At 56.7% G+C, this 27,118-nt stretch overlaps 12 protein-coding genes across 12 annotated transcripts; 6 read left to right on the forward strand and 6 right to left on the reverse strand.

Moving 5' to 3' along the window:
* Positions 1-104: 104 nt before the first annotated feature.
* PHSY_007273 (oxidoreductase, short-chain dehydrogenase/reductase) lies at positions 105-1,481 on the reverse strand (the record flags this gene model as incomplete). The annotated part of the gene is made up of 2 exons (XM_012337867.1): positions 105-966; positions 1,363-1,481. 2 exons carry the CDS (start codon positions 1,479-1,481, stop codon positions 105-107), a joined length of 981 nt encoding a protein of 326 aa, XP_012193257.1.
* A 1,832-nt stretch (positions 1,482-3,313) lies between these two features.
* Positions 3,314-7,239, forward strand: PHSY_007274 (hypothetical protein; the record flags this gene model as incomplete). Its single annotated transcript, XM_012337868.1, has 2 exons — positions 3,314-4,476; positions 4,566-7,239. 2 exons carry the CDS (start codon positions 3,314-3,316, stop codon positions 7,237-7,239), a joined length of 3,837 nt encoding a protein of 1,278 aa, XP_012193258.1.
* Positions 7,240-7,463: 224 nt separating this feature from the next.
* PHSY_007275 (hypothetical protein) lies at positions 7,464-8,224 on the reverse strand (the record flags this gene model as incomplete). Its single annotated transcript, XM_012337869.1, has 2 exons — positions 7,464-7,581; positions 8,115-8,224. 2 exons carry the CDS (start codon positions 8,222-8,224, stop codon positions 7,464-7,466), a joined length of 228 nt encoding a protein of 75 aa, XP_012193259.1.
* Positions 8,225-8,396: 172 nt separating this feature from the next.
* On the reverse strand, positions 8,397-10,640 carry PHSY_007276 (hypothetical protein; the record flags this gene model as incomplete). The annotated part of the gene is made up of 1 exon (XM_012337870.1): positions 8,397-10,640. One exon carries the CDS (start codon positions 10,638-10,640, stop codon positions 8,397-8,399), a length of 2,244 nt encoding a protein of 747 aa, XP_012193260.1.
* A 611-nt stretch (positions 10,641-11,251) lies between these two features.
* PHSY_007277 (hypothetical protein) lies at positions 11,252-11,608 on the forward strand (the record flags this gene model as incomplete). The annotated part of the gene is made up of 1 exon (XM_012337871.1): positions 11,252-11,608. One exon carries the CDS (start codon positions 11,252-11,254, stop codon positions 11,606-11,608), a length of 357 nt encoding a protein of 118 aa, XP_012193261.1.
* Positions 11,609-11,949: 341 nt separating this feature from the next.
* PHSY_007278 (hypothetical protein) lies at positions 11,950-14,268 on the forward strand (the record flags this gene model as incomplete). The annotated part of the gene is made up of 1 exon (XM_012337872.1): positions 11,950-14,268. One exon carries the CDS (start codon positions 11,950-11,952, stop codon positions 14,266-14,268), a length of 2,319 nt encoding a protein of 772 aa, XP_012193262.1.
* A 678-nt stretch (positions 14,269-14,946) lies between these two features.
* PHSY_007279 (aldehyde reductase 1) lies at positions 14,947-15,924 on the forward strand (the record flags this gene model as incomplete). The annotated part of the gene is made up of 1 exon (XM_012337873.1): positions 14,947-15,924. One exon carries the CDS (start codon positions 14,947-14,949, stop codon positions 15,922-15,924), a length of 978 nt encoding a protein of 325 aa, XP_012193263.1.
* Positions 15,925-16,342: 418 nt separating this feature from the next.
* Positions 16,343-18,100, reverse strand: PHSY_007280 (pyruvate decarboxylase; the record flags this gene model as incomplete). The annotated part of the gene is made up of 1 exon (XM_012337874.1): positions 16,343-18,100. The coding sequence occupies one exon, from the start codon at positions 18,098-18,100 to the stop codon at positions 16,343-16,345; it is 1,758 nt and encodes a 585-aa protein (XP_012193264.1).
* A 763-nt stretch (positions 18,101-18,863) lies between these two features.
* Positions 18,864-20,108, reverse strand: PHSY_007281 (potential taurine catabolic dioxygenase; the record flags this gene model as incomplete). The annotated part of the gene is made up of 1 exon (XM_012337875.1): positions 18,864-20,108. One exon carries the CDS (start codon positions 20,106-20,108, stop codon positions 18,864-18,866), a length of 1,245 nt encoding a protein of 414 aa, XP_012193265.1.
* A 218-nt stretch (positions 20,109-20,326) lies between these two features.
* Positions 20,327-20,782, forward strand: PHSY_007282 (hypothetical protein; the record flags this gene model as incomplete). The annotated part of the gene is made up of 1 exon (XM_012337876.1): positions 20,327-20,782. The coding sequence occupies one exon, from the start codon at positions 20,327-20,329 to the stop codon at positions 20,780-20,782; it is 456 nt and encodes a 151-aa protein (XP_012193266.1).
* A 28-nt stretch (positions 20,783-20,810) lies between these two features.
* On the forward strand, positions 20,811-23,181 carry PHSY_007283 (hypothetical protein; the record flags this gene model as incomplete). The annotated part of the gene is made up of 2 exons (XM_012337877.1): positions 20,811-20,984; positions 21,982-23,181. The coding sequence occupies 2 exons, from the start codon at positions 20,811-20,813 to the stop codon at positions 23,179-23,181; spliced, it is 1,374 nt and encodes a 457-aa protein (XP_012193267.1).
* Positions 23,182-23,281: 100 nt separating this feature from the next.
* On the reverse strand, positions 23,282-26,934 carry PHSY_007284 (hypothetical protein; the record flags this gene model as incomplete). Its single annotated transcript, XM_012337878.1, has 3 exons — positions 23,282-25,893; positions 26,064-26,272; positions 26,867-26,934. 3 exons carry the CDS (start codon positions 26,932-26,934, stop codon positions 23,282-23,284), a joined length of 2,889 nt encoding a protein of 962 aa, XP_012193268.1.
* Between the last annotated feature and the right edge of the window lie 184 nt (positions 26,935-27,118).

The following is a 27,118-nucleotide window of genomic DNA, read 5'->3' on the forward strand; positions in this document are numbered from 1 at the left end:
GGCGCATCCCTTGCGAAGAAGCTATCGAGACCAAAAAAGATAACCAAAAAAGTTGAGGTCAGTACGTCTTTTCACTGGCATCACAGCACTTTGATCAGTCACACTCACAGAACACCGTGAGCTACGTCTCTCGCCGACCCTTGATGGGGCCAATATGTTCTTCTCTGATCAGCAATTTCAGGACTGATATCGGCGACCATCGCCGTGCCAGCCAAGTACCCAGGGGCGATAGCGTTGACGTTGATCCTGTGCGGTGCATAGTCACATGCCACCTGACGGGTGAGGTTCACCACCGCACCTTTGCTTGCGCAGTAAGCGGGCTCAGAGGGGCCACCGATGAGTCCGTGGATCGATGCAATCTGGATGATGCTACCTCTTGAGCCGCGTGCGCCCTGGTCACCATCGCGACGGCCGACGGTGGGGATCGGGGAGCCAGCCTGCGAAGCGTAAGGGGCGCGCAAAGGTACACTGGGAGGAACGTCGTTGAAGCTGTCCAACTCCTCCTCGAGATCTGCAGGGAACGGGATAGGCTCCTGCTTGAGCATCTGCTGGACACCAACCTTGGTGCCCAACCAAACACCCTTGATGTTGATCTGCATCATCTTCTCGAGCACATCGACGGACTCGTGCTCGATACCGCCTGAAAAGGCGGTGATGCCCGCATTGTTGACAAGGATGTCGAGTCGAGCGTTTCTGCTGAAGGAGACGCTCTTGTCGATCGCAGTCTTGAAGTCGGCTTCGGAGGTGACGTTGAGCTTTTGGAAGTCGGCGTGCCCGCCGAGGCTGTTGATCAATTCGTGCGTGGGAACATGGCGCGAGCCCTCGGCGCGGACCTTTTGGGCGCCAAGCGGCTCTGGCTGAAGGTCGGTGCAGAGGATGCTGGCACCTGCGCGGGCGAGGTGGAGGGCGGCTTGCCTTCCGATCCCGGAGGAAGAGCCGGTGATGAGGGCGGTCCGGCCGACGAGGCTGAGGGAAGGGGGAAGCGCTTTTGCAAACTTGGCAAAAGACATGGCTCAGTGAGTCGTTGATGAATCAGGGATGGCTATGATCTGGTGGTCAGGAGGGAAGAGGGGGTCGCATTGGCTCAGTCTAGGGATGCTGCCACTCGAAAGATTGTCCAGGCAGGCGGCGATTCCGAACAGCTTCAGTGAGGTTCCCGTCAGTTGAATTGCAGGGGATTAGCGGTAATCGGCTGAGGCGTGACGGTTTCAATGAAGGGAGCTCGTCGGAAGGCTGCGACGCCGTGCGAGGCAGCAGAATCCAGGCACACACCGAGACTGGCCTCCTCGTTGCGAGCAACCAGTTTCGGGAGCTGACGACGTGGGCGCAGAAGGAAAGGGTCGTGGTTATTTCCTCACTCACCCCCGCGTCGGAAGCTTGGCTGGGCCGGTGTCATGTCGCCGACGCCCGTTCGAAAGCACAGCGTAACGGTACAGTCGATTCGGAAAAGTCGCCGACAGGGTCTGCGATGCAGCGTGCATCGCAGCTCGCGCTGCATCGCAGCTCTCTCAGAGCTCATTCTCGATCGCCCCGATTGACTAGAGGGTGGTATCCTTTGTTAATCAACAGTTGTGAGATCGCTCTCGGATGCGAGGGTCAAAAAAGTAAGGGACCAATTTGAATTTTTGGAACGTCTTGAGCGACTGACCAGCGACCGACTGAGCCTCCGTGTGGGCTTTTCTGAACAATCTGAGACGGCGGCATGAGCGTTGGGCCCCCTTCGACGAATCCGAACAATTCAGGTTTGACTCGGCTTCTGCCCCTCTTTTTCCTTCTGCGCCCTCGGAAGCAGGCAGGGCGAGACGAGGCCGCCCATCCAACCACATGGGCGCAATACACAGAGAATACTCCGCGACTGTACTCTCTCACACACGAGTTGCTGCCTTCCGCAGGGTCTTCTCTACGGCATCTGCTGAATAGCGTCTTGTCAATGCTACGTACGCCGCAGGAGTTCGATACTGCATGGTCTGCCCAGCCGACAAACAAAGGGCGCCCAGCGATCGATGGGCTTGCGTCTCTTTCCGATGCGTTGATGGCAAAGTTCATTTCGTCGAAGCAAACTTCGCCGTCCCTGCGGGGAGGAAGCTTCGCAGCCAGCACACGAGAAATGCATTTTAATACTTTTGTTATTATTACACATTAAAGATGGTTGCGGCGGCGGCTCTGTGGTGTCTGTGTCCCATCCTGGACTGCAGCAGCGGCGTCGGTGCAGAGTGTGAGCCTGTGAGCCTGTGTGCGTTGCTGCTCCTTCGAAGTTGGTCGGGTCGGTCCCTAGTGCATGGATTGGCCTTGACACAAACGCGGATCTGTTCCTGCTCACTCTTGACATTAGCCACCACCAACAACCCATCACCTCTCCTTCTCCTTTGCCTCTTCTCGTCTTGACGTTCCTTCCTCGCATCTCTTTTGCTTTCTGTGACACGATCGCGGTCAGCTTTGATTAGTCTCACTCGCTGCAGTCTTTTGTTGCTGCTGCAGTCGACGACGCTGGCTCGGGTCGTTGCATGATCGGTTCTGCTGCTGCAGCATCAGCATCTCCCAGCATAAGCTCGTTGTGCGCCTTCTTTGTCCCACGCTGACACACACACACACACTCGCGCACAAAGCATTGTGATCAGCCCAGCCTTGACGACGTTTGGTATTGCTAATCAAACCCAGCGTGACGAAGTCAGGAAGAGCACCGCGCGCTATCCGGATTTCGCTGTAGCGGCACTACTTGGCCGCATCATCACCGACTTTTGACCTGCCCTTCCGCCAGCCCGGCCGCCCACTTCGCTCGCTAGCAGCTCGTGCCCGATCGCAGATCACTCCCTGCAACCATCCCGCACCCTTGTCATCCGCCGCGCCGGCTCGAAATCCGAATTTTCGTTTTGGCTTGTCCGTTCCTCCCTCTCTCTGACCTCGCCTCGCGCCGCCCTCTCGTCAGCATAGCATCCATCGCATACTCCGCCAAGCAACCAGCAGGCAGCATTCGGACATTTGATTTTAGAATATTTATTCTTCCATAAAATAATCCGCTAGCCTTCGCGTTTTGACAGTCGAAGACGGCGCTTCCGCAGATCTGTCCGCCCTTTTGTTGCTGTTGCCTTGACCGTGACCGTTGGTCGAAACGAGAGGCTTTCTTCACATCCAATTTTCGAGACGGTGGTTTGGACCTGCTCGTTTGCTTCTGGGCTCCGATCTCGACCCGACCCAATTTTAGGCCGCTTATCGCACGGCGTGTCACTCTGTGCCACTCTTTGGCTGCCGCATCACTGCAACACTTTCTGCAACACCACAGCGTGATTGCCTCCAGCCGCACCGCAAATCTCGGATGCGCTCTTCTACACCTCTTCCGACTCCACCATCTCCACAACAAATTCACCCTTCCTTCGCCGTTCCTGAATCTTCCTCCTCGCCTGCTTCATCATCGGTTCCGCAGGTGGTCTCCGCTTGTTCCCGTGCAGATGCGGATGTTCCATCTGCATCACCTCCGCTAGCCGTCGCCTCGACACCTGCTGTAGCGCATCCCTCTTTGTTAACATCAGCGCCTCATGCTACACAGGCGCACCCTGCTTCAAGCATGTCGGACGCGATCGCCGAGTCGCGTGACGATGATCCGTCCGCGGTGATCACCGCATCGACACCAACCAATGGGATGCCCCAAGGTGACTTGATGTCGGCGTCATCCTCCTCCTCCTCCTCGTCGTCATCAGCGCCTGCAGGCCTCGCAGCAGGCCCTTCGATCGAGTCCGCTCCTCGTCCGCATGGTGATCTGACCACAGATCCAGATGCTTCGGCATGGCCGTCGACAAGCGCTAGCTCAGGTGCACAGACCCCTCAACCCACACCGACTGTCAGCACGCTCCAATTCGCTTCCGACGCTCTATCCACCCTCCCACCATCCCACCCAGATGCCGCTGCGGTGCCCACCTCCGCTGCTGAGCTCCTCACCGTCATTCACCGCAAAAACAAAAAGGCGCCCGCTATCCAAAGCCCGCGTCCCGGCAGTTCGGGATCCGCCCGCGCTCGCAGCGCTGCCACCACTCCGGTTCCCACCTCCCTGTTGCTGAGTGTCAAGCACGACTCGTTCGACACCACTGCCCACTCTTCGCGAGCAACCACACCCACGCGCACCCCATCAGGCCGTGCAAAACGTCAAAGACGCGAACGAAACCTCGGCACGCCGAGTGCATCCACTTCTGCCTTGCCTAGCATCGAGCAGAACGATCGTAGAAGATCGGCCAGGGTCGCCAAGGCCGTCACCACTACCACTCCTGACTCGTCTTCGCTCCCGAATCTGGCGCTGTTTGGCTTCTCTCCCTACCTCGAGAATCTAGTCTTCAACGCGAAGGATACCGATCGCCGCACCCGCTCGGGCGGCAGAGGCTTTCGCCCGCCTGTCGAACGTGCTCCTGCCAAAGTCAAGCGCACTGCACCCAAGAACAAAGCGAGGGAGGCCGATCCCGATGGACCCGACGACGAAGCAAAGTCAGAGTAAGTCCCATACGAATTGCGAATGCCGCCTCATTGCATCGTTACTGACTCGCGCCGTGAGCATGCTACTCTTCGCCTCGTTTCTGCAGACTTTATCGTCAGCTATGCATCATATCATACCAATTGCAGGCGCACCTTGACCTTGTACCTCACAAATCGCTCGCAGAACTCAATGCTCGATTCGGTACACCGTCAGCCGACGACGACGACGATGACGAGGCTAACCTAGTTCCTGCAAGCACCGATGCTGCCAATGCAGTTGCCAACCCAGTCGCACTACTCAACCCCAGCCGCGCTGTTACTCCTGCAATCACCATCCAAAAGCATGACCACTATCCCGAACCAAGTGGAAGCATCTCCAGCTACACACAGCATGTCGTTGTCAAAGCAGAACCTCCTGCCTCCCCTTCGCTGTCGACGAGGCAACCCGAACCGTCACGGCCCGCCTACTCGCCCGAGTCCTCACCGGAAGTGGCCCTCATGGACACCGTCAGACCGACGTACAACGGCGTTCCCTCTTATTATCCGCATTCCTCGCAAGGCGTCTACCAGCCCCAGATTCAGCCACAGCACGAGCCCAATGCATGGGCAGCGAAAGTCGATGAACCAGAGGACGAACCCATGTCGCCCATGTTTCGACCTGCTCGTTCCAACATCATGTCGATCTCTGCACTCATGAGCGGGCCCAGTCCTTCGAAAGCCCGGTCTCCCACTCCCGAGCTCATCCAGACGCCCCCGAGGCCAGTTGACGCGCTGCCCATGCTGACGCAGGAATGGACCGAGGACGACGAGATGGCTTCGCGCTTCCTCCAAGCCTGTGCCGAGTCCATCCCCAAGATCGACACAACCGAGCTCGACCGACTCACCCAGATCGCTCAACTCGCCGCGTTTGATCTCGAGATGCTCTCTGCACCATCGTCACCATTGCCATCGACACCGTCGTTGTCGACACCCACCACAGATCAGCAGAAGCACGATGTCAGCGTCAAGTTCGACCCGCGTCAACTCAACCCCCTTGACTCGCTCGACACGCAAGAGCTGTACGATCGAGAGGAAGCAGACTACCTCGAAGAGATGCAGAACAACGACGATCTGTACGAGAACGCTCGTTACCTGGCCAGCTTTGACGAGGTGGTCGATGAGTGGAGAGCGGGCGAGCTGGCACGTCTTCGGTTGCAGCTCGAGATGCGGAAAGCAGAGATCGAGCGTATTTGGACGTGCGATCGCAAGCTGGCGTGGTCGACGTTTGTAGATAGTAGAGCTGGCGGGTTGTATCGCGAAGCGATGGCGAAAGCGAGCCGTGCGAGGTGGCAAGCAGAGATGGAGATGGATCTGCTCGAAGTGCATCGCAGACAGACGCGTGGCTTGCGCAAGCTTACCACAGATTTGTGGTTGCCGAAAGGAGACGAAATGGAGGACGAGGAGATTGCGGATATTTACAAGCGGTACGGTCAATTCGTGTCTGGGGCGAAGTATCCCAAGATGGATGATCCGCTGGTCAGAGCGGACGTGCGAAAGATGCGCAACGCTTTGCGTGCGCACAAAACCCTGGAGCGGGAGCAACAGGCAAAGACGAAGACACAGGCAGACGGAACCGAGGCGACCGAGGCAGCAGGAGCAACAGGAGAAGCTGTGGACGTATTCGCGGACGGTATCTCCTCATACGATTCCGTTTCTGAAGAAGAGTTTGACTCGGAGGAACACGACTCAGACTCCTCGTACGTTTCATCTGACTCAGACATCTCATCGCTGCCCTCGTTCAGCTCGGTGTACAGCTCGCCGGTCGTGCGCAGCATCGCGGACGTCGACATCGGAGTGTCCGATTTGGACGCACTTGCGTCCGAGGTGGCTTCGCTTGCCGACGCCGGGGACGAATCGGACGAAGACGCAGATGAAAGTCTCTGGGCACGTCAGATCCGACTTGCCAATCAGCAAGCCGCACAGGGTTTGGCGGCAGGCACGGCGGACTCTGGTGCTCACACCGTGATCGCCGACAGCCGAGCTCATTCTGCGATGCCGAGTCGAGCCGCAAGCCCGGTTGTTGCGGGTACTGCACCAGCTGCGAAGCGAGACAGAAAGAGGAAGAAGAGGCCGCCTCCTCCCGGCGCGAGGTTGTGGAAGAAGGGTCGCGTCCAGCAAGATTCTGATGCGGTCGAGCTCGAGCAGCAGCAACAGCAGCAGGAGTCGAAGTCAGAGCTTGCATCTCAACCCGGCCCTTATCAGAACGGTATCAACCATCACCACCACCACGATACCAACATGGTTGATGCAGAGACGAATCCAAGTCGAGTTGCCAGTCCCAAGCTGCACTCTGCGAGAGAGTTCCCGGACTACGACTATCGATCGGGAGACCATCGCTTCATGTCCCAACACCACCCGTCGTATGGCAACAACAACAGCTACGGCATGCGGCCCAGCTATCTCCCCGGTAGCGCTGTCGAGGACTACGAGTACGCTCGACCTCTCCACCACGATGCGTACAATTCTGGGCGAATCTATTCCAGCTACGGTGATCCGTACGCTCGGCCCAGTGGACACGGTGGATACCCACACGAGCCGGCAGGATATCTTGGTAGACCGGGCGAAGTGAACCAGCAGTATTCCATGACACCACCGCCGCCGATGATGGATCATATGATGAGTAGGGCGTATGCGTCGTACGAGCATCCAGCGCCACCGCAGCACGCGTATCCGTCTCACCCGCCACCACCGCTGCCCTCGGCGGCACAGCAGAAGAACCAGTGGCAGCAGCCGCCTTACTAGCATGGTTGAGAGCAATTGTACTTGTATTGATAAACTCAATCTCAAAACACGGGTTGAGGTGTGGAAGAGAGTGTGTGGTCGGTAGTGGGAAGATTTGAGGATGAGAGAAGATAGCGTAGGGGTTGATGTGCACGAGACTAGGTTGTGCTCACATCAGTCTTGTGAGATTCAGCCACGGTCATTTTCATTCGGTAAAACGTTTGATTGCCCATGAGATACAAGTTCTAGCAGTGCGAGAGAAACAAGCGTCGAAGAGTCAGTATATCTGTTCCGCTGTGACATTCCGGACGACGACGACCAGATCCCGCACCATGCACGTCTTCTTTCCCGACTCCTCTCCGACTAAGAAGAGAAGGGGGGAAAAGAAGAAGTAAGGGTGGAAGGAAAAAAATCAGACAAGGCTGAAACTTGTAATGGAAATTTGATTGTCCGCAAAGAAATTAGGACTAACGAGATTCCTGATATAGTCAAATATGATGATCATCATTGTGTGTGGGTGGTGGAAGGGAGAGCTCTCTCTTGTGCTTTTGGCGATGTGCGTCCGAACGTTTTGAGCCAGACAGACAGACATGGCGTAAAAAGCGAGAGATCTTCGAAATGCAACCCAGGTTCTTGGCCGCAGGTGACGGACAGAGCGCGTTTGTGTGTGTTTGGGAAGTGCTGGCGAGACTAGTCGTGTTGAGGTAATGGGGAGGTACTTACGGAGAGTCGATGGTGATGGTGAAGAAGAAAGGGAGGGGAGAGGTCGAAGTTGCTCTTTGCACCAAGCGTAGGTTTTTTTCGCTACTTTTTTTGGACTCCAGCTGGCGAGCCGATCTTGAGCTAATTTGCAACAGATCCGATCACGCTATTTTCTCTACGAACAGTTTTGTTACATCGTCGTCAACGAGCATCGTTCAGTTTTCCCGAGGTGCGCCACTGTGACCAAATCCTCTTTGATGGACAACGACACGACACGACAAGACGACTCATGGACAAGATACATTCCGACGGAGCACCTCGCAAGGGTAAAGCCTTCTCTCGGGAAACGTGTCAATGCAATCGAAGTCTATTGAATGAAAGACGATGCGAATGGAACTGTTTGATAGATTGGATGGTAGTCGATAGCAAATGCGGTCTGATCAGAGTCAGACAGGTGCTCTAGCACGACCTGCAGTCTAGTAGTCGTACGCAGCAGTGGGAGTGGTCGGAGTTGCCGGCAAGGAAAGCTTCTTCGGCGACAAGGAACGTGCTCTTGCCAACTGGGCCCTCCTCACTGCTGGACTTGGAGGGATCCTGGCCGCTGAGCCCAAGCTGCCAAGGCTAGTTCGGGTCGATCCTGCGCTCGACAAGCTGCTTCTCTGCGATACGGAAGGAGTGACGTTTTCTTCGCCCGAGATCCTAGCTTTCATCGCAACCACTTCCGTGGTTGCGACATTTGCGGCGGTAGAGAAAGGGTTACGATTTTCATCGACATCCGCGATTGAATCTACTTCTCGACCTCGACCGTGCCGCGCTCCACCACCGCTGGAGGGGTCGAAGGGCGTGCTGGTTGTGGACGAGCGAAGTCTCCGATAAGGTATGGCTTGCTGCGATGCGAGTGCCTGCTTTCGTCGGATTCGTTCTTCGAGCTCGGCGACCTCTTGCGCGGGAGTGCGAGCTTTCAATGGTGAAGGAATGCGCGGTCGATCGCGCGAAGACATGCCTGGACGAGAGGCGTTGAATTTACTCAGCTCTTGTACCTGGTCCACTGCTTGATCCTTCGGGTTAGGAGGAACTGGAACGGCTTCGGATACGGTCGATCGTCGAACGCGTTCCTCCTTCCGTTCAGTGCGAGACTGTGGACGAGAATCCGATGTCGATGGCCGAGCTGTCGACTGACGCTGTCGTCGCGACGCTCCTAGAGGATCGGAGTTGTACGACATTGGTGACTCGGTCGTCGTCCTCGTTGTCGTCGGAAGCGCCGGTACGGGCGGAGGTGAAACGTTCGACCTGGACAAGGTGCTTGGCTTCTTGCGCAGCTCGGCCACGGAAGTACTTTGACGGAGCTTCCTAGGCGAGCCTGATGCCACCGTAGACTCGCTCCTGGCCGAGCTTGGCCTGGTCGGCGCCTCCTCACTGGTCGCTCTCACCGTCGTAGGTGCGACTACCCTTCTGCGCGTCGTAGCTTTGGGCGTCACAACCGTCGCTTCTTTCTCCTCCTGCGCCTTGCGCTGAGCACGAAGGTCTGCTCTGGATGCACGCTTCTTCGGGCTCGCTTTAGGTGTGGCCGACTCGGCCGGCTCCTCGGCAACACTGTAGAAGCTTGTAGCTGCAGAGCTGACACCCTGCAAGCTTGACCTCCTCGAGGCCGGATCGGCTTGCTGTAGCAATTGCGACCAGAAGTATCGGAATTCCAAGCATAGCAAGTCTGTCTGCTTGAGAGCGGTGATGTGACTCGACCTTGCAACAGCTTGCGCAAAGCTGGGGCTGGTAGCAGTCACAGGTGTACTGGCAGGTGTTGTGACGGTGTCAGCGCATTTGTGGCTGAGCTGAACGATCTGATGGATGCCGCCCATGTCGGAGAAGCGTTCTTGTGCGACATCGCTGTCGACGAGAATGCACATGAGTAGATCAAGTGCAAAGCCGGAGGGTAAAGAGAGCGGCGCGTCGGCGGTCGCCTCCGATGAGGATGTTTTAGACGGTGAGGAGGAAGTGGAAGATGCCGACGAAGAAGAGATGCTGGTAGGAGTGGCTGGCGAATGCGGCAAAGCGAACGATGCATTTGTAGGTGATAGATTGGAAGGACTGAGGATGGGTGGGAGAAGCTGTGTGCAATAGTCTGCCAGAACGATCTGTAAGAGCAATTCGAGGGCTGACTTTCGTTGAGTGATGCGCCTGGTTGCTTTGCTGCACAGTGTAAGACCTTGGAGGATGGTGATAGCGATGCAGATCTCGGAGACGCTCGAATGGACTCTTTGGCGCTGTACTTCCGGCATTGCATGCGGACTAGCTCGACCGAGGTTTTGTGACGGGGAAGCTACTTCCAACCCCAGACCTTGAAGCTTTGAGCTCGATGTTGAGAGGTCTCGTGAGCCGAATCCGAACGACAATGAACTCGAAGCAGCTGCTGTGGGCTCTTGCGAGGCCTGATGCAGTTCGTTCTCGCGCTCAAGATCAAGGTGTAGACGGTAGACGTGGGCGAGAAGCACCTCGGCCAGGCTGTACCCGGCAGTGGCTTGCAATGCCCAGAACACTGAGGCTGTCTGATTGACGGGTGGCAGAAAGTCGGCTGTTGCTGATCGTGCTGGGTCTGTGACGGTAACGAGCGTTTTTTCAATGTCGTTGAGGATGTTGATACGCTCGGCCGGGGTGGAGAGCGGGGAGGTGAGCGTGTTCAACCATTCTTCGGCCATACTCTCGAGGTCGAGGGTGCGTGACATTGTATTTGGCCGCGAGGTTCCAGGGCTAAAGTGATCCTGGGCTGTGCCGAAATGCGGTGATAGCTGTCTGCCTGCGCCTCTTGGTGTGTTGGTAGTACTAGATATGACGGGTGGAGACATGATGGCGGGCTGTGTCTATAAGGATGTGTAGACGGGAAAAGGGGAGAGGGAGCAGGACGAGATCAAGAGAAGCGATGTAGACGCTCTCGTCAGGCAGCATTGAGACGAAACGTTTGTGGGGCGTCTAGAAGCCTTGTGCGGGAGAGAGGTACAAGCGCACGAGGTCCTGGCAACAGAAGCAACAGCAGCGCTTAAAGGTTCCGTTGCGGTTGTTGCGAGGGCATGAGTCGGAGCGTGAAGTGTACAGGCTTGTATCGACAGGATGTAAGTGCTCCTGTGTGTAGAGACCGAGGGCTGTAGCGTAAAGGCGACGGACTGTGCTGCAGGAGCTCGGCTGCAGGTGAAGACAGGGACAAGGAAAGGGCGGGAAAGTTCAAGGCACGACGGGCGAAGCAGAGGGGGAGGGATGACGAATTTGTCAGGTGTACGTTCAGCGAGATCTACGTTGCATAGCTCTGCGCACCAGATGCAGAAGGCGAGCACAGTCGAGTATGGTTGCAACGGCTGCAAATGGAAATTTAAGGCTCAGAGAGACATGTCCTCGGACTCCTGCGTTGCAAGGCCGACGTGCTTGTCGCATCTGCAGCGGCTTTCCTTGCGGGCTTGGCGTGGGCATCCGCTCATATCCGATAATACTACAGTACTATTCACTCTCCTCAGTTGAACATAGCGGGACTCGGATCCATGAACGTCGGCAGCGTGCGACGTATCAAGTGATGTTCGAAAGACAAAACGGCGAGCAGTCCAACCATGAATTTGAACACAACACAGCAGCATTGAAATTTCGCAAAACAGTGTACGGCAACGCCGACCGCGCGTTTGGAATTCTGGAGCATCACGTGATCTGAGCTGTTCAGGGTCCAGTTCGCAGAGTGGCGCTTTGACAGTGTCTTGATAAAGATGCAGGCATGCATTCACTCTGTGGATCAGATTCACCAAGACTTCCACCATTTCGTACGAGGACCACTTGCTTGCCCGCCGTAGCCTGAATCAGCCCAATCTCGAGTCTCCTATATCCGCTTTGCAGAGGTCCCTTCGTGTTCACCAAGTAGGCTCGGACGCCGTCACCACAGGACTCGGTTCTCCAACGCTCATCCTCCATGACCACTTCGTCGCGCGCTGCATTCCCGGTCGTCAGCTGCTGAGCTTTTGGCGACGACTGTGACAGCGAGAAACGTAGGCGAACAGAATGCCCACCAAGACTCGCAAAGCAGCCTCATCAAGACCCGCATACTTCCTCGACCAACAGGAAACCTTTTCCATCCACATCTCTTTGTTCCAACCGCATCCAGGTGTCGGCCTCGCTCCCTTCCAGAGCGATAGCAGAATCGCTCTCGATCAGGTCTTCGGCGCTCTTCCGGATACGGCTTTGCAGGGGCAACACGGCCGTGCTGTCCACTCCCAGCGAACCTTTCTCTACACGGACAGGTCGACCAAGTCGTTCGGCTCGCCCATCGATATCCGCTTCGGTCCCCTCCGCATCGACTGGGCGGAACGTGCTTTCAATCACGAAATGTCGCAAGCATCCAGCTCTCAGCATGCCAGCTCAAGCTCTGCATCTGCTAACACTGGCACGAGTATCGCATTCAGCTCCAGCTCGACCAAACCTCCGAGGCGCAAACATGTTTTCCACGCCAAGCAACCACAGGTAGCCTTGCCAGTCGCGAGCTTCGAAAAGACTGACTCTTTTCAAGGTGACACTTCCAGCTCAAACGACCCAAATATACAGCTGGCGTCGTGCACAGAGAAATTTCAGGGCATGACCATTGGCGCTACCGAGGTCGCGTTCGGCATCGTCCACCTCTTTCGAGACAAGCAGGACGCCGGCGCCAAGTCTTCCGCCAGCGCCGAGCGCCAATCGGGGCTCGAGAATCAGATCCCAGAGCAAGATGTCGGCGCAGTCGTGGCAGTCCTCGCAGTACCGTCTCACCTGACCGCCTCTCACTTTCTCTCCTACATCGAGCCCGCCGTTGAGGCAATCACGCATCTACGAATGGTTCGGGACATGCACCCCAATCGATGCATGGTGCTCATACGCTTCCGAGACGCAAAGGATGCCGAAGACTTCCACAAGATGTACAACGGCCAGCCATTCAACGCTATGGATCCTCAAGAGATTTGTCAGGTGGTCTACATCACCTCGCTCACCGTCTCGAAGCACACTTCGCTGCCCTTTAGCTACCCTACGCTCACCAACTCGGATCCTTGGCCGTTACGCCCTCCAACCAATGCCGTCAATCAGCCCGCACACGAACTGCCGACTTGTCCCGTCTGCTTGGAACGTATGGATAGCTCCGTCACGGGTCTCATGACCATCTCGTGTCAGCACACATTTCACTGCTCGTGTCTCTCGAAATGGGGCGAATCGCGGTGTCCCGTGTGCAGGTATTCGCAGACCGGACAGCCATCTGCGCAGCATCGACGCAGAACACCACGATCATCCATGGATCCGTCCACACCCTCCCGCAATGGCAACGGCGGCAGCGTCGACGCATTGGCTGAGGCATCGGACGACGAGAGCGACGCCGACGAGCCTAGCTGCTGTGCTGTGTGCCAGACACAACAGGATCTGTGGGTGTGTCTGGTGTGCGCCTCGGTCGGCTGCGGCCGATACAAGCAAGGCCATGCGCATCGACACTTTTCCGAGACCGGTCACCTGTACAGTTTGGAGCTCGAGACGCAGCGTGTATGGGACTACGCAGGCGACGGCTACGTGCACAGACTCATTCAGAACAAGGCAGACGGCAAGCTGGTCGAGCTGCCCTCGGCATCGTCCGCCAACGCGACCCCAGATCGCTCGAGGACGCTGCCAGCTTCGGCGAGCTATGCTTCCGCCATGTCGACGAGCGGCACCAAGCATTCCGGCCCGCCTGCTATGCTAACGGCAGCAAGGGAAGCGATGGGGCACGTCGGCCCTCACGAGCAGCAACAGCTCGACGAAGGCTACACCACCAGAGGCGAAGGCTCGAGTCGATCGGCGGACGATAAGCTCGAGACGATCGGCATGGAATACTCTTACCTGCTCACCTCTCAGCTCGAATCGCAGCGTCACTTTTACGAAGACAAGCTGGACCAGTTCCAAGCACAACTCGTCTCGCTCACGGGTGAGATGTCGACGCTCTCCCGCAAAGCCCAGCAGATTGACGAGCTATCGGCACGCACCACCGAGCTCGAACGCACCAACGAGCAACTCAAGCGCGACAAGGACAAGAGCGATAAGAAGGCCGAGAGAGCGGTGGAGCTGGCAAGAACGCTGGAACGTGATCTGCATTCGGAACGCTCCATGAACAAGGGTCTGATGGATCGATTGGAGCAGACGAAGGAGAGCGAGCAAGGCCTCCAGGCCCAAGTGACGGATTTGCAGGAGCAGGTGAGCGATCTCATGTTCTTCGTACAGGCGAGGGACAAGCTGGACCAAGAAGGCGGCGATGCTCAGGGAGGCGATGTCGAGGTGAGAGCCAAGCCTACCACCGCCTCGTCTCGCAAGGGCAAGACGCGAAAAAGGTGATGTCAATTCAGCGCGACAGTTCGTCTCTACGCTTCGGCAATGCATTTACCATTATGAAAGCGTATTGCTCGTGATCCTCGTACGTCTTCATCAAACGTGCGATCTGTTGTTCATGTCGAGTACTCTTCGAAAGGCTGCTTTCTACCATGGCATAACGAGACGCTCCAGCGAAGGCACGGGAGATCACGTTGCTGATGACGAGGTCGCAAGAAGATGTATGGCATCGGGTACTGCATCGTGGCCGAAATGGAAAGCACGCCTTGCAGCGAGCGAGAGAAAAAAAAGAAACGTGGGATTTCGCGGTTGTGACGGCAAATGACGTTTTGCTCCGCTCCAAGGGGAAAGGCGTGGAAATCTAGCGAATTTCGGTCCGACTCGCGTTGAGATTGGTCCGTGCCTGAGAAGAAGACCTTGTAAGTCAGGCTGAGTTCAACGGCGACAGCTGTGGAAGCTCGCAAAAATAATCCCGAGTTCAAGCCACAGAAACTGTGAGTGGCGCGGCAAGGCGTCAAGCGCTGACGTGCGAAGACGTAGAATCTTGAGTGGTGGACTGGCTTATGCGTCAGAAGCGAGAAGGGGTCTTCCTCTGCCGACAAAAGCAAGGATATATAAACGACCGCCTTAGAGTCGATCATTCTTGACACCCAACACCCGCAAGTCGCACAATCCTTCGCAACCATGTCGCTCAACAAGACCATCACGCTCAACGACGGCAACAAGATCCCACAGATCGGCCTCGGCACCTGGCTCTCCAAACCCGGAGAGGTGGGCAATGCTGTCGAGATCGCCGTCAAAGCCGGTTACCGTCACCTCGACCTCGCCAAGATCTACCAGAACCAGCCTGAGATCGGCGAGTCGCTCAAGAAGGTGATTCCCTCGGTCGTCAAGCGCGAGGAGCTGTTCATCACCTCGAAGCTGTGGAACAACGCCCACCGAGCAGACAAGGTCGAAGCAGCTTATGACGAGACGCTCAAGGAGCTCGGACTCGACTATCTCGATCTGTACCTCATCCACTGGCCTGTCGCTTTCGCACCTGGTGCCGATCTCGTACCCAAGACCTCGGACGGTTCTCAGACGGTCCTCGACCGCGAGACTTCCATCGTCGACACCTGGAAGGCCCTCATCGCTCTCCAGAAGGCCGGCAAGGTCAAGTCCATCGGCGTGTCGAACTTCACCATCGCCGACCTGGAAGCCATCACCAACGCTACCGGTGTCGCTCCCGCTGTCAACCAGATCGAGGCCCACCCCTTGCTTCCCCAAGATGACCTCGTCGCATACGCCAACAAGCACAACATCCACTTGACGGCATACTCTCCCCTCGGCAACAACCTCAGCGGAAAGACGAAGATCGTCGACTACCCTCAGGTCAGCGAAGTCGCGAAGAAGTACAACGCCGACCCAGCTCAGGTGTTGATCGCCTGGGGTGTCAAACGAGGCTACTCGGTGATCCCCAAGAGTGTCACGGATACGAGGATCAAGAGCAACTTTGATCAGCTCGAGTTGAAGGACGAGGATTACGAGACGGTCACGAGTCTGTACAAGGAGCTCGGCAAGGTGAGGTTCAACATTCCCAAGACGTACCAGCCGTTCTGGGATATCGATATCTTTGGCGAGGAGGCGGAGAAGGGGGCCAAGTACACGGTTAAGAGGGAGTAATTGCGACGGGGTAGTACATGCTGATGCAAGCACAGCGCATTCAAATGAAAACGTGAGGAACAATCCACCTGTCTCAAGAAGCTTCATGTGTGTGTTTGTGTGTCTTGAAGAAGCGATCGTGCTGGTTCGATGTCGAGTGCGAAGGTTCGGTGGAGGTGCGGAAGCTGGGCTGTGCTCCGGACACGCATTGAGGAGTCGGGGAATGCACGTCTGCTCTGATTGCACGGCGCAGACGTGCAGCTGTGGATCCCTCACTCGAAGGTCGACCCTTCCCGTGATTTCACTTTCACACTCTCAAAGACCCACAAAACACAGCCAATACACATGCATCTCGAATCCCGTCCATGTGTTCCCCGAGACAAGAAAGATCGGATGTCTTCCTAAACTTGGCTCGATACCGAGCCCTGCGAAACCCACATCACTCGTACTTGTTCGCCTGGCCCGTTGCCTCCGCCTGCCGCTTCAACGCCTTCGGCGCATCACCCCTCTTCATCACCACCTCGATCAACCTGATCCTGTCCGCCTTCCCAAACTCCTCGCTCTTCAACAACGCATCCAGCTCCTCCTTGGTCTCGACCCTGACGTACTGCTTCCTGCTCAACTTGCTATCCTTCTTGTGACTCTCCGCATCCTTGTTGGCCTTGTCGTTGCCCATAAAGTCCAACGCCTTGCTGAGATCCCACGGTGGGATGTCGTTGTAGCTACGCTGCGGACCGTGGATCTGACGTTCGATCTCGTAGCCGTCGTTGTTCAGGATGAAGAGGTAAGGGCAGAGCGAGTGTTTCATCATGGTGCCGATCTCTTGAGCTGTGAGTTGCAGCGATCCGTCTCCGACGAACAGGTGGGTTCGACCGAACTTGGATTCGCGAGCACCGAGAGCTACGCCAAGGGCAGCTCCGACGGACCACCCGATGGATCCCCAGAGGACTTGCGAGACCCATTTGGAGGAGCGCGGAAGCTTAGCCTCCAGCATCCCGAACGAGGAGGTTCCCGTTTCGACGATGATCTGATCGTTGGGTGCGAAGAACTGACCCAAACGAGGCCAGAACCATTCCTGGGTGATGGTGGAGGACGAGTCTTTGGGAAGAACGTTTTCGAACTTGGGGACGATCTTCTTGGTCTCCTCTCGTCGTTTGTTGCCGTTCGCTTCGAGAAGTGCAGAGAGCTTCGGAAGAAGTCTCTTCATGCCGATGTCCGGGTAGTGAGAGTAACCGATCTTGGTGTAGTCGGAATGCAGCTCGATGGTGCTCGATTTGGGCGTTCGGTAGCTAAAGTTTCCCGTGTTGAAGTCCGACTTCAGGCTTCCGATGGTGATCAGGACGTCCGCGCCTTCAACCACTTCCTTGACCAAGTCGCTGGTAAGGCTTCCGACGTAGATCCCGCCGTACTGTGGGTGGTCCTCGTCAACGATCGTTTTACCCATGGGTGTAGCGAACACGGGAAGGCCCGACTTGTTGACGAGTTCGTTAGTTTCGTCGATGCAGCCGTGACGGGCTGCACATGCGTCGACGAGGATGACTGCCGATGAGGCCGAAGAGATGTGTTGTTCGGCTACGCCGAGAACATACTTTTCCGCGTCAGGGTCGTTCTCTTCCGCGTCGTAGTTCAGAGGAGTCTTGAGCGCAGCCGAAGGGATAGTGGCGTGGACGAGGTCGGTGGGGAGTGCGAGGTAGACGGGCCTGGCAGCTTTCATGGCCTTGACCAGAATCCGATCGATGGCTTCGCCCGCACCTTCCTTGTGTTTGAGGATCGCACTGTCCGCTGAAATCTCCTTCGACATGTTCTCGAACGCCGAGAACCTCCCATCGCCCAAGGTGTGGTGCAGCAGTGAATGCGAGCCCTGGGCAGCAGTGGAGGGAACACCGACGACGTGGATCACGGGAAGACGCTCGGAAAAGCTTCCGGCGATACCGTTGAGCGCGCTCAGTTCTCCGACACCAAACGTGGTGACGACGGCGGCGATGGTGTGTTTGATGCGAGCGTAGCCGTCAGCTGCGTAGGCTGCGTTGAGCTCGTTCGAGTTGCCGATCCAGGTGAGCGAAGGATGGTCTTCGATCAGATCGAGCAGGCCCATGTTGAAGTCTCCGGGCACTCCCTGGACGCTGAGCGAGTCCAGTTGGACAAGTCGCTCCAGCAGGTAGTTACCGATTTTGATGTCCGAGCTATCGTTCGACATTGTGAGGCGTTGTCGAGGGGTGTGCCGGGGGAAGAGAGTTCTGAGGGAGGGGATGATGATAGTTGAGAAGAAGGATGACTTTGTTATCGGGTCGCTGGAGGCGTACGGTTGTGGTGCTTCGGAAACACTCAGTCGAACCGCTTCGGGCCTCAGGCTCGGTCAGAAGAAGGCAGCAAGTTGCACAGCAGACCCTGTCCAGTCAGCCAAAGAGCACGGTTCAACTTCTCGAAAAGTCACGAACGATTTGGTCACCGTGTTCCTGCTCGTCAATCGTTCGCCCATGGGTCTGTAAGCCGGCTCTAATATGGTGATTGCCATCCTTCCACACTTGACCTTCTCAGCAGCTCCCTTGTCAACCTACAACATCCGGCGGTCGGGCGGTCGAGTGAATAGCACCTGTCACGCTGACTCTGTGTACGACGTTGCCTTGCGTCACAAAGCATTTACGAAATTTAAAGATGACAGCCTGCAGCTCTCGGCAGAATTCCGGCGGATGTGGAGGCATTGCTCAGAAATCTTACAATGAAAGGGTTTATTTCCAGATGCTCTTCTCTCTCAGCACTGAGGCTCTCAACGCGATCATTCAGATCGACAGACTGCACACAAGGCGATACTTTGATGCGGCTTGAATGATTCGTTGATGATGAAGAAGGTACAACAAAGATGCTAAATGCGAAAAGAAGAGCAAACGACGGAATGCATAGGTGCGTGGAGAGGGGTATAGGGCTAGCAGCAAGGTCGCAGCTGCTGTCGAGCCTATAGCTTAGTCCTTGTAACCAGCCTGGCGTCTCTGGCCCTTCTGCACGCTCCTGTCCACCTTGAATCCTCTCGCCTTGTAGTACTCCTCCTCCCTGCTGGTGCCGTCCTCGCTGTCCCGGGGGATCTCGCCTCGGACAGCCACACGGATGGCGTGTCGTCGACTAACGCCGACATCCTCGTAAATGGCCGAGTGGATGTTGGTCCTGTTGTCCCAGATGGCAACATCGCCTGCGTTCCACTTGAACCTGACGCTGAAGTCGCTAGCGGATGAGACGTGCTGGGTCAAGAATTGAACCAGGTAGTCCGACTCTGCTTTGGGTACACCTGGGATGTATCGGACGAAACCGGGGTTGAAGAAGAGCGCCTTGTGCTTGGTGACGGGGTGGACGCGGACGAGAGGGTGTTCGGTCTCGACGGGGTCACGACGGACGGTGTTGCCGTGACGTCGTGCTCCGTCTGCCTGGTCGACGGCAGAGTGGATGGCGGTGAGCTGCTCGAGGTACTGACGCAGAGGGTACGAGAGGCGGTCGTAAGCAGCGTAGCCGGAAGCCCAGAGCGTGTCGCCGCCAGCTTCGGGGGAGACGAGAAGCTTGAAAGAAGTGTACGATGGCGGGTTGACCTCGTAAGTCACGTCCGAGTGCCAGAGATCCGAACGCGAGTGTTGAACCGGTCCGCGGTAGATCTTCTCATCCGGAGAGCTCGTTGGATGTGCATAAACAACGTGGACTTCGTCGAGATCACCACGAGCAGGCACACCGGTGGTAGCGTGCTTGTGAAGTGGACCCCAGTATCTACCGAGCGCAAGCTGCTCATCGATGGTCCACTCATCCTGACCGCGAAGGAAGACGACACCTCGCTCTGCTACGAGCAACGCCAGTTCATCCTTCTGCTGATCGGTGAGCTGGCCAAGCTTGATACCTTCGAGCTCGGTACCGATGGTGGCTGTGAGAGGCTTGACAGCCGAAGCAGCGCCGAAGAGCGCCTTCTTTTCGGGATCGGCAAAGAGTGCGCGGTCCGCGGGGGGTTCGATGGGAGTGTACGGTTCCCAGTGGACGTCGGGGAAGGATGGCTTGAACTCGTTGTAAGGGTAGTCGTCCTCCGAAGCGAGAGCGCCTAAATCAAAGTGTTCCGAATTGTAGTTGGCGGTTCGGTTGGTGAGCGATTTGACAGCGTTCTGGGACTTGATCGGCTTGGAGCTCGATGGCGCCGCAGGCGACGAAGCGCGTGGTGAGACTGCGACGGGTGCCATTGTGAAGTTTTTGATGAGGGGGCGAAAGTGTCTGGTTGTAGAGACTATGCGGAACAGGAGAGATTTGCGGAGAAGGGGGTGACGAACGAACAAGAAGGTCAGGTTGGCCTTATATGGGACAGCAACACAAGGCAGATGATTCATGCGCACAGCAGATTGGCAGGCTGCGAACCTAAGCTACGGAGAAAGGACGATAGCGAGCATCGGTCAACGATGTCATGGCTATGCGACTCTTGCGTGACCAGGACACGCCATCGAGTCGCCGACGGTGGGTCCAGCAGAATGAGTACACGCCATGTGAGCTTGCAGAGGACGCGGAGCAAGTAACTCCGAAGCTGCGCTTTTCGACGGCGCAGCAAGAAGATCAATCAAACCCAACTGCTCCTCGTGATCGTATTACGAGTTCGTTGACGCGCATTCGGCTGACGTCGGGCTTCAGACTTGCAAGCGCGAAGCTGACGAGCACGCCTACGAAGTTCAGCAATGGGTCTACAGTCAGCACCAGCACACGACAAGGCTGCCATGAAGGGTTACACTTGCTTCGCTGCAGGTCAAGTGGCAGCGCAGCGACGTGCTTGGTGGATGGCGCAACATGGAAGCCACCCTGCAGGGCTTCGCAGCAGACTGCGGGGGAGGGCCGCTTGCGACATGCAATCACAGAAGCCTCGCTATGAACTATAGAGCCCGACACAGCAGAACGAGATGGTAGACGTGGATGGCGCAACTCGACGTGCAACGGCTATTGCCGAGCGGACAGGGCCTTGCTCAGCGCCATTCGCAAAGGGAGGTCGTGGGATGCCGAGGCTCGACTGCCAGTATGGGGGCATGAAGCGCTGCAAAGACGTGATTGTTGTCCGATTGCGCAACTGCAACCAAGTCTGACGTGCGACAATTCTCCTTTTGGCGGTCCGAATGTAAGATCCTCCGACTCAGCATCGAAAAGAAGGACTACGTTTGTCTGAACACGTGGGCTAACATTTGAAGTTTTATCATCTGTCGGAGCTGAGCTCGAATCGCTTATCTTTCAGCCGTCAATCTAGCGGCCTGTCCACCAGCGCAAATGGAAACAAGGGTCCTCCCAAACGCCGACACTCAACGGCGAGATAAGCTGCAGCACAGCTGCCACGCCTCATGCTCCTTCATTTGTTGTCTCCTGTCCTCGCCTCTCCACCCTTGGCATACAGTAAGAACGACGTCCATACGCAGATCTGCGCCACAAGCCATCACGCGGGCTCAGAAGTTCAATAGCCAGCCCAGTGAACAAGGTGGGCTCGATGTCTTGTGTATATACACGAGATAAGCTCGGGAACGCGATGGACGGGAATCGACACGGGGCGGGCTGGACCGACACAACTCGGCAAGCGTGGGAAGATCGGATTGGGCTGAAAGCACCCACCTTTCCCTTGGCTCGGAAGCTGCGGGTTTGACATCCTTCCACATGTCTCACTCAGTGCTTCCGCTCTCCCTCCCTCCCTCTCTCTCTCTCTCTCTCTCTCTCTCTCTCTCTCTCTCCCGCGCGCTTCAAGACCGGACTGTTTGGAAGTTCAGATCCGCAGGAACCGTGGCAGACGCTCGCTTCGCGCTGCCGGCTTCCTTCCATCAGATGCTGTAGAGCCGACAGGCCAGATGGCGATGTTTGAATCGGCTGTGTCGTTCATGTGAGTGTGAGCGCGACCCTGCATGCTCGGAGGAAGCAACCGCAGGTTGTGTAGAGAGGCAGGACAGAGGCATCTGTCGGTCAGAACGGTCGCGATCGAGGCGACTCTTTGCCGTCTTTCAGCGTCGGTTGTGTCTCGGCATCGTCCGCCCACCTCATATAGCCTGGACGATTCCTGTCGGTCTCGGTCCGTCTCCCCCCTCTCCTCTCCCCTAGGAGACCTCTGCAAGTCGCCGTTCGTCAACGAAGCTCAAGCTTCATATCCTTTCATTTGTCGACGCTCGTCGCCATCGCAGATCACGGATCATGCTCGCCTCTCCATCCGCACACAGTCGCTCCAGTCGTTCCGACGACGAGAGCATCAGGACTTCCGACTCGTCCATCAAGACTCCCGACTCGTCCGTCATCGCCATCTCTCCCCGCGCGGAGCGGCACGTAAAAATGTCGAACGAATACCTGTACATGTTTCCCCCCGTACCCGCTCCGCGCGCTACCGGTGCGGCTTTGCGCGATTTCAACCTACCCAAACCCGTCCCGATGGATCTGGGTGTGATCGACGATGACGCCATGGAGGCTGCCTGGGAGGACGGAAGCTGTGTCGATGGATCCTCTCCTCGATTGAAGCAGGGAGGAAGTTTCAGCGAATCAGTATCCGAAGATCGATTCGAGGTGGACGCCTTGAAAAGGCAGGTGCAGCAGTTGCAGATGGCGTTGCAGTTGCAAGGTCAGCAGCTGGCGTATGTCGAATCGCAACACGGTCATCAGCGTTTTGCCCCACAGCGACCTCCCAAAGCGACATCTCGTCCCAGAGCGTTTCCGGCACAACCGCCTCCGCCCGCTGCAGCTCTGCCACGTCCCACCCATGCCCAACAATCGCACACGGCTGATTCACTGCTGCATCATTACACACAACAAGGTCCAGCGGTAGCGCATCCCTACGCCGACGTAAATCGTCAACGCCCCTTCTCCTCCCCGCAACCCAGTGTCGATTCCGACAAGCTCGAACACATCGACCGCAAGCTCGCAGTGCTCGAACAGCTTATCGAAGCGATGAATGTCCAAGCCCACTCCAATCCTTCTCTCCCGCCTTCTCGTCCAACGACCGCAACAGCAGCACCGCAACAACGCGCTCCGCAACCCACACCCTCACCGGTCCCCGCAACCCCATCTCTCAGACCTAAACTCTCCTCCATCCTCGGGCTCAAGAAACCCGCTTCCACCAACACCCTCACCTACACCCACCGCAACAGCATCAGCGCCATCAGTCTCGGCGGCCAATCCTGCGAGTCCCAAACAACCAGCACGGCTAGAGTCAGTTGGAGTCGTAAGAGGACCGAGAGGGTAGAGCAGCCCAAGGTCAAGGTCAGGCAAGGCCCGGGTCGTGGGCGGATTACGATTCGTGAACCAGTGGTTTAGATGTACACAAGCTTTGAAGGTTCTCACTAGGGTCTATTGAAAGTAATGGGATTTGACGTTTAGATTCAGTAGGAAGACCGTGTGGCGTGGTGCTGGAGACTCATTGTCGAAGTCTCGCCTGGATCTCGGCATACGTCTTATCCTGTTCGTACGCTAGCAGATCCGTCGCTGGGCGGTTGGGTGCTTCACCCGGTACCCAGCCGCCTTCCGGGACGCCGGTTGGGTAGCGTGCTGGTGCCCAACCGCTTTCGTCTCGTGAGCTGAACCTCTCCGCTTCCGTCTTCCCTTCTGCTTTATTGCCACCTCCCTTTCCCTTCTCCTCCAAATCATGCAGCAGCGGCAACCCAGCATCCGGGAACTGCAACGGCGTCGAATGGAACGCGCTCAGCGCCGCCCTGTACTTCTCATCCAGCCCTTCCCGCACAATCCATCTCCTTCCCTTCAACCACTCCTCCACCCTCCTCTTATCCTTCCGCTCCAGTTCCTCCTGGCTCTCTGCTTGGATTGCATCATCCTGAATCGAAACATCACCTTTGCCTTCCAGACTCAAGACCGACCATCCGATCACCATCATCCCCGGTGGTCTCTGTTCACCGCTATTCTCCAACGCTTCCACGATCCCATCCAGCGTGCTAGCTACCATTCTCTGGTCGGAGGAACTGGCACGTTCGATGATGGCGATGGGTGTGTTCGGCGGGAAAACTGCACCTTCACGATCACCGATGCTCTCTTCATCCGTGATGACTCCCGAGGATGTTGATTGGGGTGCACCACCGGTGAGTGTTGCTACAACGGCACGGAGTCGTGCTACACCCATGAGGACGATCAACGTTCGACCCCTGTCGTATCCGGGTAGCTTGACCTTCTTGCCTCCCTTTCCAACACCCGTGCAGAGCACCAGTGAATCGGCTGCACCTCTCTGCGTGACCGGTATGCCCAACATGGCGGGCGCAGCGATGCTGCTGCTGATGCCAGGTACGACCGTACACTCAATCCCCGCGTTCCGAAACGCCAGAACCTCTTCACCCCCTCGACCGTACACAAACGGATCGCCTTGCTTGAGCCTCACCACCGTCTTGCCTTCCTCCAAGGCCGCACGAAGCGCTTTGGCGATCAGCTCCGACTGCGCACCCTCAGCGTTACCAGGGAACTTCTTGGCAATCTCCAGTGGTGTGCTCGCAGGGATCAGCTTGAGAATGGATGCGGGCACGAGCTTGTCCGAGAGAATGAGGTCGGTGGAGGCTGAAGTGAGGAGCTTGTAGGCGAAAGTGGTCAGCAAGCCGGGATGACCGGGACCTGAACCGAGAAGATAGATGTGACCGCGTCCAGCCGAGGCGGGTTGTGGAGGTCGAATGTCGAGCGAGTGTTGAGAGCGAGCGCGATGGGCCACGGATGCGGTTGATGTCCCATTGGCCGATGCTGCGGGGGCATCGTCGTTGCTGCGAATGACTGTAGAGCGGCCTCTGGATGCATCTTGTCCTTGTTCCACTTTGGCAGCCGACGAAGCAGGCTCGGCTGATACCGCGCTTGAATGGGATTGCTCTTCACCATGCGCACGAAGCGCTTCATTCATCTGCTGCTCGCCCAGGTTTCCCAGATATTCGATAGGCCAGTATTCGCTGATCTGAGCGACCCAACGCATTCGACGCTTTGTGCGCTCTTCAGCTTCCAGCAGCTCCTGTTCATGCTTGGCTTGGCGCTGCACGAGTCGAGCGCTGGCGCCGATGCTCTCGATCGGATTCCTCGGTGTGAGCTGAGGCACTGGGCTGTTGAGCGGCGTCGCGTCGAAAGAAAGATCTTCCTCTTCAACCTCGGCTGTTCCGTTCTTGTTTCGGCGTTTGGCACGCTTGCCGGACGGCGCGGTGTCGTTGAGACTGGCTGAGGTACCAGGAGCTTCCGACTGTCTCTTGGCAAGGTCGCGCATCACTCCCACTTTTTCCACGGCATCTCCGACATTGTGCGGCAAGGCCGAGACGATTTCTCGACGGATGCGGCCGGCGAGACGGCAGCCACGGCCGTTGGTTGTGACAGCGACCTGCAGAGAGGACGATGACGGCAGAGCAGAGTTCGACGATGCTGTGTCGTTCTGTGCGACTGGACTTGTACACGGGAAGCGATAGTTGGCGGGAAAGGAAAAGTCACAGAGAAAAGGCTTGTCGGCGACGTTGATAGGAATCCGCCTCCTCCTACAAAGCCGGCTGATCACCTCTGCTCGAGCGTACGATGTGAGGGTAGTCTCAGCGATAGCCTGGTCGTCTCCATCGTCGCCTTCAGTTGTCCTGACTTTCGGCTGGACAAGGGCTTCGTCACCCGAGTGTAGTGTGTCGGTGACGCAAACGGCAAAGATGGCGTTATCATCGCCGTCGAACGAATCGAGTATGCTGTTCCATATTGACTCGACCGATCGCTTCGTCGAAAAGGACCCAGGGTCGACAGTACGATGAATGACCTGATCGGAAGCAATGCGGTGACTGAGCTCTGCACAGGGCTGATTGGACTGGGAGGAGCCGGCTTGCGAGTCAGTGGATGCTGCGACGCTGATGACGACGGGCTTGATGCCAGCCTCGAGGCAGGCAAAGCATCGCGATGCTGCAAGCTTTCCGATTCCTAGCACCAAAGCCACCTTGCCTGCAGGTGGTCGATGCGAGAGCAGTAGGCTGGCGGTTGGATTTGGTTCCGGGAAGTGCATGTTTGTGGAGAAGATTGAAGAGGCTGCCGGAGAAGGCGACGTGAAATTGCCTAGGGTAGCTGCCTCACGTATGAGCGGAAGGAGAGGAGGACCCCCTTGTAAGTAATGACGATCTTCCTGTCGGAATTGGGGGTAAGGGATGTTGCAGTAAGGGGAGAAGGACGGCCCTTGAACCGAATGCTTCAAGTGTTACCTTTTTTGGGAAGGTGCACTTTTTTCTTGGCGGCGAAGCTCGCTGATAAGATTAGCCACGCCACAAACTCGCATCGGCTCAGGCGAATTCGCGGATTGATAATCAACTTGGCTTCCGCAGAAACCGCACCTGCGTCAAACGCAGACGACTCTAGTCGAATCTCATGTGACATGATACCTCTCTCAAACTCGAGGCACCCATACTGCCTACTGCGAGGGAAAAGAGGGCGAGCGATGCACCCAACCCGACCAGGATTCGGTCGATGATGGAGCAGGCGAAGTGTCGCGCTCGTTCGAACAACTTGAACTGGGAGAATCGAGTACACAGTGGGGGCTTTTGAATGTGTAGTTGGTACAGAGTGGTGTGATGGAGAGCTAGTGGTACAATGCAATGCAGAATCTATGTGTAAAAATGGTACAGGAAGACCTTCCCGGAGGCCTGGGGCGTGCTCGGAGCGGCGATATCGAAGTCGCGAAGGTATACTGGACAGAGGAAGGTGGTTGCCCTTGTCATCGTCGGGATGCCGATTGAGCCGGATTCAGATCTTGTATCCAAGCGAAGCCATGCACTCGCGGTGCTTCTTGACGAGCTCTTCGCACTTTCTCGCCGATTCGCCGTCCTCCTCTACGCTGTGACCAAACTTGAAGAAGCAGTCGTCTCGCGCTGATTTTGTCTCCGGGCAGGCACAACATCTGATTGATTGAGAGCGAAGGAGTGAAGTGGAAAACGAGACCGTCAGCATTCGCACCGACGAGGCGACGAGGAACTGCGTTGGAGACAACTTGATGCAGGGTCGGACTTACGGCTTGATGCCCTTTGGGTTGAGGTCGGTAACGAACTTGTTGGTCGTCTGCGGTGATGCGTCAGACATGTTGGAAGTAGCGATGACCAGTCGTGTGAGGCTTGATTGTGTGAGGCTTGGGTAGTGCTAAAGAGCAAGAGTGTTCACAGATGGTGGTGGCAATCAAACTTTCCTTGCAAGGCAAGACCAGGGTCCGGTTCCGGGCGTAGACAGTGGAGGCTGCGCCTGCGTATGTCGGAAGAGGCAGGAATCA

This window comes from Pseudozyma hubeiensis (assembly GCF_000403515.1).
Source record: "Pseudozyma hubeiensis SY62 DNA, scaffold: PHS69, whole genome shotgun sequence".
Taxonomy (NCBI): Eukaryota; Fungi; Basidiomycota; class Ustilaginomycetes; order Ustilaginales; family Ustilaginaceae; genus Pseudozyma; species Pseudozyma hubeiensis.